The sequence below is a fragment of the Camelus dromedarius genome, chromosome 25 (genome assembly GCF_036321535.1).
Source record: "Camelus dromedarius isolate mCamDro1 chromosome 25, mCamDro1.pat, whole genome shotgun sequence".
Classification (NCBI taxonomy): Eukaryota; Metazoa; Chordata; class Mammalia; order Artiodactyla; family Camelidae; genus Camelus; species Camelus dromedarius.
This window is the reverse complement of record NC_087460.1, coordinates 2,878,279-2,892,336: the sequence shown is the minus strand read 5'-3', so window position 1 is coordinate 2,892,336 and position 14,058 is coordinate 2,878,279. Positions and strand designations below refer to the sequence as shown.

The window sequence follows — 14,058 nt, the reverse complement described above, 5'->3', positions numbered from 1 at the left end:
CTCTTTCGCAAACATTTATGTCCCATGAAGGAGTGAAGGACTGAGTGTCTTCAATGCCCAGCAAATGAGGCTCTCAGGCACCCAGTGTGAATCTCAAGCTGTGTCAGGAGATGAAGGAGCAGGGAAGGAAGGCAAGGCTGCTTAAGGCCCTTGAACTTCCGGTGCACTGAGGGGAGGAGACACTGGGAAGCCCCCAAGGATACATTAACATCTTGTGAAAACTTGCAGACAGCAACCCCAGGCTCCCCTCCCTGAAGGGCCCGGAGCCGACCCCGGCCTGGCCCCCCCACCCCACCCCACCCCACCCGTGCACACATTTCTCTTTAGGAGTTGGCCTCCTCGCTCTGTAGATAATTTCCTGGGGAGGAGGGGACCTCCATACCCCGAATGCCAGCGGTAGGTCCAGCCTGGCCCCAGAGTAGGGGCCCAAGCGTGTTGAATGATAGCACAAAATAAATGACAGAGTCTTCTGTTGTTTCCGGAATCTTGCTGCACCGGGAAAGATGCATTCCTACAGCAGGGAAGATGTCAATTTAGCACCGAGAAATATTTGGGTTTTGCAGAGACTTAACAGCATAATAGTTGACAGTAAGGGGCCTCAGAACTGGCACAGGCGTGGAGCTGGGGAGGGACCTGAACACCGTGTTCAGGGATGAGGGCTGACTTTGGCACTAAGCCAAGAGGACCAGATTAGAACGGGGACTGCAGCTCCCCCCAGGGGACCTCGTCCTGGTGCGTGCTGTCCAGCAACGGGACAGGCTGTCTCACTAGGCAGTGAGCTCTCTGACACTGGAGGTGTTCAAGCAGATGTGGGGACTCTGCTCTTAGGAATGCAGGGGAGAAACTGGATGCTGTGAATTACCAGGCCCCCACCCGCACTGCACCAACCCCAAGAGTCTAGGAGTCTTTCGAGCTGACACTGAAATGACAGTATGTCGTGTAAGACGTGGCTGGGAGTCAGAATGGGTTGAACCAGGAAGCCCCCCTGGACCAGGAGAATGTTGGGCTGGTTCACTCCTCCAGTTCAGTTTCCTGCTAACCCTCGCCCCCTCCCGCCAAGTCCGTGTCCGCCTCCCACCGTCAGGGAGGCAAGCACCTGCCTAAAAGCCCCAGGGAGATGCGTGTTTCTATAGCATCCCTGGCGTGGGGAGAGGCGCTGAATCCTGCCGGCTCTTCCACTGTGGCAAGTGAAATTACCAGCTTCACACTGCAGATCTATTTAAATCAGCCTTTCGCGTCTGATGGATTTAAAAATATGCTAGAAGTCAGCATCTTAAATACAGGAAACACAAACAAGCAGATGCGGCCACATTTTCCTTCCTCCGTGCCGCCCAGCCCTCTCTCCTTCCTCCCCCACCCCGGCCCCCTCCCAGAGCACTCTTCATTCATGAGGCCCATTTCCCCTCCTCTCCCCACCCCTCCCCTTCTCTCAGCGGCCCTGAAGTCTGCAGCCTTAGCTGTGGCTGGGCGGCCCTGGGGTCTAGAGTCCCTTGGCTACATGTGAAGACAGGTGAGGACATGCTGGCTCCTGGCTCGCTGCCAGGCGGTCACGGCCAGCCTTCCTGCATCCAGCGTTCAGTTGTCTAGGAAGGCCGTCTGCTACCTCCAGAGCCCCACAGCTCCCAGTCACCCACCTGTGGTGGGCTACTGTCACAGCAGGCGTACCCGTGCGTCCCCAGATATTCTGGGTCCTCGGCTCACTTTGGTGGATCTAACCCGGCTTTCCCCTGCTGCAACTTAAACCAAATCTCTCTAAGCCCTGAGTATCAACACGCGGAGGCTCGATAAGTGGGCCCCACGGCGTGTCCTCCACCTGCGGGCAGGCGGCCTGCTGCCAGGATTTCAGTGGTTAGAGTCAGGAGGGATTACACACTGCACACCTCAAGCCACATAAAACTGAATTTTGTATCACCCGCTACTTTGAATTCCCCAGGCCATCATTCCCCCACCCTCCACATCCTGAATAATCAAACCTGGCTGTGCGCTGTGGACTGGGAGGGGATAACAGAAAACTCGCAAGCAGCCGGACTTCAGAGTTCACAAGTCTCTCCTGTGTACCCACTTGGACCATTTTCTCTCCATGGAGGCTGAGACTCACAGAGCGTGAGGACCTCCTCCAGAGCAGGGCTGGAGCCGTCCTACCCAGGACCGTACGCCATGGCCATGTCGCTGTTCGATGTGATCCCGTCCACCTCTCCCAGGCCTCCCCCGATCCTGGACCCCGGCCCAGCCCTCCCCGCCTTCCCCGGAAGCCCGCCTCTCCGAGGCCCACTCGTTAGAAGCACTGGGAGTGACGCTCGCGAGGGTTTCTCGTCGGAGACTGTCGACAGGCAGCATCAGCAGAGCCGAGTTAACGCCCGGCCCCAGCCAGGCAGCAGCCGCATCCTTAATTCCATTTCCTCTCAGTTATTAAAATGATTTTCCAAGAGATAGTCCCAGCTCAGCAGAGTCACGGACTGACACCAGCCTGGCCAGGCCCGCTCCCCTCTGCTGCGCACTGGCAGTCCCCATGGGTGATGCCGCTGCAGTCCTGGGGGGAAACGCCTTTCCTCCTCCCCTCCTGTTCTCACCCTGACCCCTGACCTCCCCGAAAGCCCGGCACCTGTTCTCCCCTCCCCACTAGGAGGTGCGGGCCAGGCGCTGCTTGGACAGCTCTGAGCCGGGGCCACAAAGTTAAAAACCATGGAGCTGCAGGATTGGAAAGTCACAGACCTGCACGCTGGATGGAGGCCTGGAGATGGTCTAGGCTGACATTGCCATTTCACAAGTGAGAACACGGAGGCCCAACGGGGACAGTGCGGGCCTCCAGGCCACACATAGGTAGGTTCCGAGAATGGGAGCAGCAGGTGCCGGCAGCTGATGGGAGCGTCACGGCTGCAAGTCATCACCTGCTCATTTGGCAAATATTCCCTGGACACCTGTGACGGCCGGGCTCTGTCTCCAGCACTGAACGCAAGTGTAAGTGAGATACACCTGCCCCCAGGAGCTCAGTGGGGGAGACAGGCTAATGCAGCAGGCTCGGGTGGGCGGACATTCACCCAGAGGCGCAGGGAGCCCGGCAGGGCTCAGCGGGGTCGTGCATCCCAGCCCCGGCGACGCTCAGGCTGGCCCCCATCAGAGCTGCCATCACAGTCGTAATATGGATCACACACAAGCACACTGGGTCCCGGGCACGGTCCCCACTTGGCCTGCACCTCCATCCCGACGGAGGTGACAGGGTCACTGCCAGTATGCAAGTAGAGGAAACTGAGGCAGAGAGGCTGACTTGCTGCAGGTCACACAGCCGGGAGCTTATGGGAGACTCGGGGCTTGAACGCAGTCCTCCAGGTCGGAGTCCACACTGTACAGTGCCCCAGGCTGCTCCTATCTCAGGGGCAGCCTCCTGCCACAACGGGCAGGCATCAGCCCCCATTCCAACTCTGGTCCCAGTCCTGAGTCCTGTTTCATAGCTTGAGGTCCCCCAAGCCCTGGCCCTGCTCTGACCTCTCCCATCGTCCCTGATCCCAGCCTCTCCAAGGTCACCTTCAGAAAGGTTTCCAAGCAACAGAGGATCGTGTACCTTGTCTCTGGCCCCAGGAAGCAAGCACCCTGACCCGCTGTGGCCAGAGACTGCCTGAAGGCGCTTCTCCCACCAGGGGCCCCTGCACATCCTTGTCCGGGGCGCTCGGTTCAGTCTGAGCACAGTGTATTTCCCGGCCATCCCGCACTATCTCGTCACCCGGGACAAAGGAGTGATGATCAGGCCATCGAGCAGAGGAAGGATTCACGTGGGGACAGGCAATTTCACTAACTTGCTGCAGGCTCTCAGCCGCCGGCTGGAGGAGCCAGGCTGCCACCCCAGGTCTGTTTATCTCCGGGGCTGGCTGGAGTTCCAGGCATCGACCACGACCATGAAGCTGAGCGGGAGCCTGAGAAGCCAGGGTCTTCGGCTTCAACCATGAGGCTCCATCCAACCAAGGGAACGAACCATGGCCAGAAAGCCATGGTCATCACACCAGGAACCATTGCCACCTACGGAGCCTGAGAGATGCTTTGAGGATGGGCTCTGGGAGTGGAACATGGTGCCGCCCACCGTGCTCCCCTGGAAAGGGCCGCCGGGAGCTTGAAGACAGCAGAACAATCCCGGAGCACCCGCCAGCCTCCCGCGGACCCCGTGCACCCTCCCACCTCCCAGACAATTACATCCTCCGAGCCGTCCTTGTGGGAAGAGCAGGGTGACACGACACCGGAAAGGATGATGCCGATGGTTTCAGGGCCGCACAAGCTGCCCCTCTGCGATTCCCTACAGGTGCGCACAGCAATCCTCCTGGGCGGCCATCTGCACTCCTGCCATTTTGCACAGCAGCACCCAGAGAAGCTCCCGCTCCAGCCTCCCCCGGGGCTCCACGCGTCCTGCCGGCTGCCTCCCCGCTTACCTTTCTGCGGCTGACTTTCTGAAGCAGCAATAAGTGAAGTCTAGGGCCGTTTTGCAGGGGAAGCCACCGCCAAACTGAACTCATCAGCTTCAGAGCACGGGTGGCATGGGAACCGGGTCCTGATTCAAGCCCTCCAGCGTCTTCTCACCGCCCAAGGACAAGCCTCCTTGACGTGGCCACCAGCTCTCCACCGCGGACCCCTTCTGCCTGCTCCCCCAGCCTCAGCCTTTTCCTCTTCCCCTCTGGGCGGGGCCTGGGCCGTGTGTCCCTGCCCCTCCCTCCCTTATCCTCTCCTCCTGCGTTTTCAAGTTTCTGTTTAAAGTCACATCTTCAGAGAGGTTCCCTTCAACTCCTAAGAGTCCCCACTGCCTCGTAATCGGCATCGCTCTTGCTCAGAGGCTGCTCCTGGGGTCTGCTTTGTTCTCTGCTGGGTTCCCCTTGCCCAGCACCGCATCTGCTCCCCAGAACAGACCAGAGCCGGAGCCGCCATGCTGGGGAGGCACAGCACGTACCCCCGATCTGGAAGCCTCCAGGTAACAGGTGGGAGTGTGTCTGCCCTCCTGCCCCAAGCTGGTCTTCCCTATTAGGAGACCACGCAAGATTCCCAGACCACGTGACCATGCGTGCAGCACGACGTTTCCCCGCCTCTAGGTTCTGCTCCTTCCTGCACGGATGATCTCCTGGAAGCCTCACTGCTGGCCCTGGGCACAGAGAAGAACCCTGCTGATCTGTTCTCCTGACTCACCACGCCTCGGTCACACTGACGACCAGCCTGGGCTGCCCAGGGCTCTCCCAGCCCAGGAGGACACAAGGGATCCGCACTCAGGCACTTCCCCGGGGGCAGGATCCCACACCCTCTGCCCTCTCCCAGGAAGGGAACATTCTGGGCCTTTGGAGAATCAGGCCTTTGCTGACCTGGCAGGCCCCCTTCTGTATCTGTCTTCTCCGGGAGGGGACCCGAGGCGAAAGGGTTAGAGGTGGCAGGGGGACTGGAGATACATCAACACACTGGGGAAGGGAGCTTCCGTAGGAGCCTAGGTTGCCACCGCCAGGAACTGAGCTGTTTGATCTGGGCTTTGTGGGCGCCCCATTCAAGATGGGCACATTCCTGATGCTGGGGAGGGCGCCGGCCCTGCCAGACGCTGACACCAGCCCAGGCAGCCAGCAGTGGGGCAGAGGAGCAGGAACGCGACCATCCACCACCACAGTCCAGAGGGTACCTCCATCGGCCTCACCCTCAGACCCCGCCCTAGTCTCTCACCAGGGACCCAGGACCACACACTCAGCCACCATCTCCTTCTCCTCCGGGCCCTCCCGGCTTCCTCTGCTCCTGACCTCGGCCTCCCTCCAGGCTGCACGTGGCCTCCTCTTCTGGGGCGCTCTAGGTTAACTCACATCCCCCAACCCCAGCTCCAGGACCCTCCTCCCACCCCCAAGGGTTGCAGGGGAGATGCCCTTGGGCCAGTCCCAGCTTCACAACAGCTTCCACCAAGGAGCTCCCATCCTTCCGGGAGCAGCACCATGGGCTCTTCTGTCCCACTCCCCACCCCATCCCCCAGAGCACCAGGAACACTTCCCTCTCATGTGCATTTATTGAGCGCTCATGGAGGGCGCGGTACTATGCTCAGGGTTCAGAGCCACAGTCTAGTCAAAAGGAGACCGGAGCTAGTACAGAGAACGTCTCACAGCAGCTTAACATCTGGGATGGGGTGGGGGAGGGAGAACTAATCACAAAACAAAGTCCTACTCGAAAGCAACAGAATCTCCTCTGAGAGCAATAGATGTCTATGCACACGCACGCACACACACGCGCACACACACACCCCCGGAGGCACACAGACAACCCACTCGGCCCTCTAGGCACGCCCGAACCGGTGTGCCGCGTAAATAAACTGCTAGGCCTGCCGGCCCCACACGCACACACGCACACGCACGCACCGCCGCGCACACGGGGGAGTCCGGCTTGCGCTATCAGACACTACGTCTCCAGGTTCTAGGGAAGCAGTCTGTCCTAGGTGCCTGCAGCATGCAAAACCTGAAGATCCCAGAGAGTCACAGTTAGGGGGCGAGGGGGCACATGTGGGCTCCCCCACCGGGGCCCGGCCGCCCCGCCGCCCGCGGCTCTCTGTCCGATGACAGAGCCTATGAGAAGGGCTCCCGGGGCAGAGCGGAGGAGCTGGGAGCCCTCTGTCCAGTGGCGGGCCCCTGGGAGGCCGGTGAGTTCACCAATCTCGAGGGCAGGGTTTCAGACTCCAGTTTTGAGCGTGTAGTCCTGCAAACAGGGTCCCCGGGGCAGCGCCGCAGACGGAGGTGAGTTTCTGCTCTCGCCCGCTCCCGGCAGCCTCCCACGTGTGCTAACGCATTTTGTAGTAATTAGATACAGATGTTTCGCACAGCTGTCCCTTAAAATCCAAGTCTACTGTGAAATCGAGGTCTCGCTGCAAAGAAGGAGCAGTCAGGGCATCAGTGCGGAAGGAGGCGGGGCCGTGCCCCTCCCCGCAGTGGGCGGGGCTCCCCCGAGCTGCTAAGGGTTCCTGGCTCAGGGGTCCCACAAACAGCCCCCGGGAGCCTCTTCTGGTGCCTCATTCTCCGTAATCACAGGAAGGTCTCTGATTTCCAACCCAAATCCTTCCTGCTAGAATACAAAAGTTTGCCCTCTCATTTCATCCCGGGGGAAGACAGAGTGGGGTGTTCAAGTCTCCCGGAGGCAGGGCCCTCCAGGCACCTGGCTGGGTCTCCAGCCCAGCAGACCAGCGCAAGGAATGCACGCCTGGTCTTCTAGGCCACCAGAAACTGTTCTCTTCTGGCTCACCTCGTCCTAAATGAGGTGAAACCCAGGGCAACAGCCTCTGTTCTCAAAATCCCTCCCATGAATAGCTGGAAGCTGTCCTCAAGGCTGGGAGGGTCCCCAGGAGGCCTGCGGGAAGGCTCCAGTTCCCGAGTTGTAAGGGGCCCAGGTTGGAGTCCTTCAGTGACGCGGGCACATCCAAATCCACCTCCTCCTGCCTCGTCTGTGCTTAGTCTGACTGTGCGCGAGGCGCCCCGGTACCCAGGTGAGCGGGTCCCTGCAGCTCCCTGGGAGCCAGCCCCGCCCGCCCCTCCTCCTCTCGGCACTCACCACATTTTTGGCATTTGGCTTCATGGATATGGTCCCGTAGATTTCTTCCCCCCTCCGGACAGTGAGGTAATCTTCCAAGTAGAAGACCGTCTGCTTCCAGTGGGTGTAGGGGGCGTCGGGGGCTGAGGGATGGAGAACAGAGCCAGGGGGAAGGAGTCAGAGCAGACGTCTCCAGAGGGGCTGAAGCTGGGACCCTGCCCGGAAGCTGCTGGGCTTCCTCTGGGACTCACCGAGCCCCCCCCACCCCAGCACTCTGCCCGGCCCCTGCAGGACCCCCACTCAGCCAAGGGACGATTCCTGCCACCGGGATTGCGGCTCTGAGCTGAGGAGCAGAAGAGAAACACATTCACGCCCAGGGGCAGTATTAACCCAAATGAATCTCAAAATGCTACTGTTTTTCATTAGTTCAACAGAGTGAAGACTTTCAGACAGTGGGGGGCCAGGGAGGTTTGTAGAGTGGTCCGCCCCGTCTCCCCTTAAATGACACCGTTTATGCCAACTCCATGGCTAAACCAGTTTCCCCAATTTCATGGACACCCCCATCCTACGAATAGCTTTCCTGGCCTGCCGCTCTGAACCCATCCCAGCACCCTGCTCCAGGCCAGCCATGGGGTTTGGCTGCACCCTCCTAGCTGGGTCGAATAAAAACTGGGGATGATTCTCAGTCCACAGGCTCAACACTGGTGCACAGCACACACCTCATGCCCCATCCGGAGCCACGCTGGTGCTGCACCTCCCCTGTATTTGCCCTGAAATCCCACCCACCCCCTTGGCACACGACTAATTCTACAACAGATGGGGTCCCGCCTCATGGGCCACCTCTTCAGCCCCAGTCGTCCTTGGAACACTCTTCCCTCCCTAGTCACCAGCCTCTTCTTCCTCACCCTTCAAGGTCACGTCCTCTGGGAAGCTTTGCCTGACCACCCACCTGGATAAAGGGCACCTTGAGTGCCCACCACCACCCTTGCTAGATCTGTGAGTACCAAATACATGAGCGACGGTGAAAACCCAAAGAGGAGATGGCGAAGCTTCAATGCCCTCATAGGTGTTGAGTGACATCGAGGCTTTGGAACCGACGGATGGAGGAAAGCCCGCCTTACAGTCCTTGCGGCTCCTACCTTCCTCCGCCAGGATGCACGACGCGTTGACACTCACTTCCTCGTTGCTTAAGACTAGAGGCGCTAAGACTTATGGGGACTCTAGTAAGTGCCTTTCAAATACTTCAAAAGCTGTCACACGGAGAGACCTCTATGTGGCCTTCTATGTGGCTATGGAGGCAGAACAGAGACTGGGACCCATCAGAAGGCAGGGCTTTAATTCCCAGGAGTAACTGGGGCTGTCTCACATTTGTGTGAGCCACCTGCAGTCCAGACAAGAGGTGTTCACACGCAACCGCTGACGGGATTTACTGTGCGCCCAATCAGACCAGGGCACCGCTAGGAGCGTTCAAATCCCAAGAGCTGTGTTAGTGGCAGGGAAGAGTCTGTCTTTGCCCTTCGCCATGACCTGGCTCGACTGAACGTCAGTGGCTTGGACAGAGACTCGAGGAGCCTTCAATGCACGTGGGAAATCAATGCAAGTTCAAGGTCGTGGGCAGGGGGAGCAGCCTGAGCATTTGGAAGGGCTGGAAGGAGGATCCTGACGTCACGAACATGCAATCTGTGCCTCTCAGATCCTGGATCTCCAAACACATCCTGCCTTCCTGGCCTCTAAGGCACACTGCTGTCCACGGAGAAAGTCCACCTGCTCCCAGCACCTGCCCTGCCAATGACATCTAAATGGATTGTCGAAAGAGAGTCTCCGGTGTGTGTGAGATTGGCAGTGAGTCACTGACAGCACCCTTGCCCCCGCAGCCACCCACGCCCGCTCATACAGGTGTCTCTCCTGTTCTTGAAGACCTTCAGGCAAGGAGATGCAAGCAGCTTCCTTCTGCCTCCTAATCAGATGCCTTCTAGGCGCTCCGAGACTTCACTGGCTCAGATTTGCCAGCCAACAAACCTCGGAGTCTGCCTCTGATGGTGGCCCCCCAAAACACACCAGCCTTGAGTTGGAGGAAAGTGTTTTTTCCCTTGGCATCAAAAGGTTAAGAACTTCCCCCAACATCTCGCTTCCGTGATGGGTCCATGGACAAATTGTCTAAAGCAGCTTTCTCGATCCTGATTCTCCATCCTGGTGTCCAGGAAAAGCTGATGAAAATTCAGATGCTTTGACTCGACTCCCAGAGATTTGAATCCAGTAATTCTGGGGCGTGAGGAGGGGACAGGCTTACCAAGATGTAGAAATCTGCCCCCAGGGGTTGCAGACACACTGCCACGGCCGAGATCGCCGTGCAGACCCAGACACTGTGCAGGCCCAGTAGTTCGCATCTAATAACGCCTCTCGGGTGGGTGTCCGTGGAAAGGACACTTAATTAGGCAGCAATGGCCTGGTTTCCAGTCTGCATTGCGCATGTGTCTGCACCGCGCCCCCGGGGCTCATTTTCAACATCTGTAGAATGATGCTCGTGTCCCGAGGGACCGAGGGGTTCAGGTGGGGGACCAGGAGGGATGGGAAGGGAAAGGGTGCACTGAGCCGGACCGGCCCCGCTGCACCCAGGACCATTATTCTGGCCTAATTATTAATAGCTCTCCCTTTCACTCTCAGCATGTCCTCGGCTGAAAGACGAACTTTACGGTCGCCCAACCTGTGCCGCAGCAGGTCCCGGTTAGGGTCTGGCTGAGCCGCTGCACTAGGCGGTTACTGGTCACTGTGGAAAGCGGTGCATCACCTTCTTTATCCATAAACTATAACTCTGGCCTGCACAGCCCCACTGTCATGGTTCAGAATGTTCTAGGGATTATCCAGAAAGTTGCTCTGCACCAGGGTGAGCACGCAACTCCACTATGGATTTTTTGGGGGGTGGAGGGGTGGCAATTAGGTTTTATTTTCTTGTTTTTATTTTAATGGCCGTGCTGGGGATGGCACCCAGGACCTTGTGCATGCTAAGCACACGCTCTCCCGCTGAGCTGTTCCCTTCCCCGCCACACACACTGCTGTGGACCACGCATTTAGAGTACTGGTCAGTGAATGAGCCTTCCCCTCCCGCCCCTGCCCCCACTGCAGCCTTCAGAAGCGCATAACTGGCTTTCAGCTTTCCCCACTACAATGATACCTTCAGCCCTTTAATATGCTGACCCCACGGGGTCTCTGGTTTTCTCCAGGGTTGGGAGGCGCCAGTGCTGGCCTGGCTGATGGAGACCAGAGACTCTGGTCTTGGTGGTCAGGAGACACTGGCCCTGGGACAAGCCCTTCTTAGGGGGGGGATTAGGCAAGTCCCTTGCCCGCTCTGTGCACAGGTGAGAGGGGATCACTATCACCAGGGCCTCGGGAAGCGAATTAGCAGATTTTTAAATTTCGGTAGCACTGCCCTAGCCCTGCCTCGTGCGTCCCCACTCAGCCCCAGTGACAAGCTCCGCATTCCCAGGAAGGCTTTGCGGGGACGGTCCACGTGAACACGCTCTCAGGGCAGGGGTGCTGCCTTGGCTCACTCACCTAACACGTGCTCAGAGCGAGCTACGAGCCACGCCCTGCTGGAGAAGCCAGAGGGCAGAGGCTACAGAGTGTGACCCAGGGTGGCACAGGAGGGTGGAAATGCTCGGTAAGCGACAGCCCGTCCGCCATCGGGACCCTGTGTGGGTGTTTAAGAGGAGGCAGTGAGTGTCCCTGTGAGGCTGCGGCAGCATCTCCAAGACCCGCGGTTAAACAGACGAGGCTGTGGAGGGCGGTGCGTGCGGTATGAGCCCGACCTGTGTCTCTAAGACAGGTGCAGCCGCGCCTTGTCCTCCGGTTGTGGAAGACGCCACCAGCGGAGGCAGCTGGGGTGGGGCTCCCAGAACTCCATGTACTATTTTTGCAACTTCCTGTGACGCTGTAATTATTGCAAATGACAAGGAAGTGTGCGTAGGTAGACAGTCGCTCGTGCACACTGACGTTTGCTGAGAAGCTACCAGAGGTGTCCCTGGCGGTGTGAGCCTGTGAGGCACGGGACTGCGAGGGGCTCCCCTTGACTTTTCAGGCCCTTTTTTATATTTCATTGTTTTTTTTTGTCAGTGTGCACATATATGGCTTTAAACATCTCCATGACAGACGTAAGCACAGGGCGTCAGGGAGCTCCCAGCAGGGCACGTAAGGACCTTGACCCCAAAGGGAAGGAGAGTCGAGTAATACCCGCACAGGCAGGTGCAGCCTGCGCTGGAGGCGGCCTGGTGGGGAGGGGGGGAGGCGTTACAAACTGAACCGTGAGCCCCCAGAATCCGTGTGCTGGCCCCCGGACCCCCACTACCCCAGACCAGGACTGTATTGGAATAACGTCTTTCAAGAAGCGACCGAGTTAAGCCGAGGCCCTGCGGGTGGGCGCTGACCCAGTCTGGCCTGTGTCCTTAGAGAAGAAGGCAATCGGGACGCACGGAGAGACACCAGGGATGCGCAAGGAGGGAGGGCCGTGTGGGGCACGGCGAGGAGACGCCGTGCACAGGCCAAGGAGAGAGGCCGCGGGAGACACCTCCGGGGCCTCCGGACGGCGAGCGGTAAGTTCCTGTTGCCTGAGCCTCCCCCACACTAACCCTGCTCTGCGGCACAGCAGACCCACACAGGAGGGAAGGAGGCAGAGCAGACAGAGGCCCCCGGCCCCCGCAGCGCAGCCGGGGTCGGCGGCAGCCCAGGGCCTCGGGAAGCCCACGTGCGGGGAGCTACATGCGCTCCACGTGGCTGGGCCATGTGAGCGGTGGCAGCAGAGGGGTGATGGGGCGGAGGTCCCATCAAGGAGGGCGGTGAGAAGTGAGGCTGGGGAAGTGGCTGGATCGGGGTCATGGGACCCCCCCCCCATTTACCAGGCTAAGGAATCTGGGCTTCGCGGTTACAGGCAGTGAGACGCTGCAGGAGTTTGGGAGCCTGTCAGGAACTTAACAGGGACAGACTGGGGAGAAGCAGGGAAGACAGGAAGGAGACAGGGACATTCTGCAGCCTACACAGGGGGACACTGAGTCTGCAGTAAGGCGTGGCACAGGCACAGAGAAATCTTATTCCACCCCGTATCCTCCCCCGCACACAGAAGATGCTCATAAGTTCCGGATGAACATACGCGCATTTAACCCCTGCCTCTCCCCACCCAGCACAGGCTCTCGGCTCGGGCCATGCCAGCCGCAAACTTTTTACCTTCTCCTTGGGCGGCCAAACCTGTGGGCATGTGCAACCCCTCCAGGGCTGGACTAAGGCCCCAGTCATGCCTCACAGAGCCCCGGCCCAAGCAAGGGCCTCGAACGCCGACAGAAGGCTCACCTGTGGAAAACCCCATCTTCTTGTGGCACTTGGTAAATTCGATGTTGAAGTAGGTGACCAGGGCGTGGATGTAGTCATTGCGCTGTATCTGCAGGCAGAAGGCAGACGTGAAGGACAGCTCCTCCGTCTTCACCGTGTAGATGTCCACCTCCTGCAGCCCAGGGGGGAGAGAACGTGGGCGCTTAGAGCCTCCACCGGCCTGGGTGGCAGCTTCATTCCCAAGGGAGACTATTGATGGCAGACCCTGCCTCCAGGTGTCACAACTCTTGGGGGGGCTTCCCAGGCCCACCCGCCACCCTACCAGTGACCTCCTCCATCCTTCCTAGGGTGGAGTCTGCTCAGGCAGTGCTGCAAACAGATGTGAATCTGAACCTGAGGGCAACAGAATTAGGAAGGTGAGTCTGCATGGGTGGGGGCTAATGGGGGAGGGGAGAGAAGGGTTAATTAGACAGATCCTCCCTAAACCCAATCCGAACACTCTCAGAGTGGCCCCCTCAGCGTCACCAGTTCACCTAGCCGTCCCCATGGTGGGGTCCCTGGACGGCAGCAGCAGCATCTCCTGGGGGCAAGTTCCGAGGGGTGGGGTGGAGAGAGGGCATCTCACACCTGCTGCGTCAAAGCAGCATCTGTGGTTGTCAAGCCCTCCCAGTGACGCCCCTGGACCTGACCACCCATCTCCCCTCCACAGACGGCCTCTCGTGTCATCTCAGAGGTGAGGACCACACAGTCACGGACTGAGCTGGGGGGAGCCTGCTGACCGTTCATCACCAGCCCGGACAGTTTAAAACATAAAATGAAACGGGGAAATAAAAGGTGAGAATTTTTCAGTTCTAGCCAGGAATGGAAAACACAAAGCACTAATAATTCAAACAGTTTCAGCTGGGAAGTGGCTGAAAGTCAATCTTGTGTGGGAGCAGGTGTAACCAGCGACGTTTTGCGATGCGCTGTTCTTCCTGTGCGAGGATGCTGACTGACGCTGGCCGGCGCTGGTGAGACGGGGCAAACCTTCCAAGACCCGGGAGGCCTCCAGACTGCTTTCAGTGGGGTCTAGGGAAGAACTTCCCATGGCTGGGCTGTGCGGCAGGGACCTCTGTCCTGCGTGAGCTCTGCACAAGCCAGACAGCTGCCTGTGCGCCTGGGACACCTGTGCACCTGGGACAGTTCCCAGGGTGCTCCTGAGACCCAGTGATGGGAGACGTTGGGAACAAG

At 59.0% G+C, this 14,058-nt stretch overlaps 1 protein-coding gene across 2 annotated transcripts in view; it reads right to left on the bottom strand.

The window, feature by feature from the left end:
• Nucleotides 1-5,988: 5,988 nt before the first annotated feature.
• PRMT8 (protein arginine methyltransferase 8) overlaps nucleotides 5,989-14,058 on the bottom strand; it is a 76,918-nt gene continuing 68,848 nt past the window's right edge. The window contains exons 8-10 of one of the 2 annotated variants that reach the window (XM_064478937.1): nucleotides 12,850-13,000; nucleotides 7,534-7,655; nucleotides 5,989-6,853 (exon numbers count right to left, since the gene is read on the bottom strand). In XM_064478937.1, coding sequence (XP_064335007.1) covers nucleotides 6,770-6,853; nucleotides 7,534-7,655; nucleotides 12,850-13,000 — 357 coding nt within the window. In that variant the 3' untranslated portion in view covers nucleotides 5,989-6,769. The remainder of the gene's footprint in view (nucleotides 6,854-7,533; nucleotides 7,656-12,849; nucleotides 13,001-14,058) is intronic. The other variant, XM_064478938.1, reaches the window with a different exon arrangement.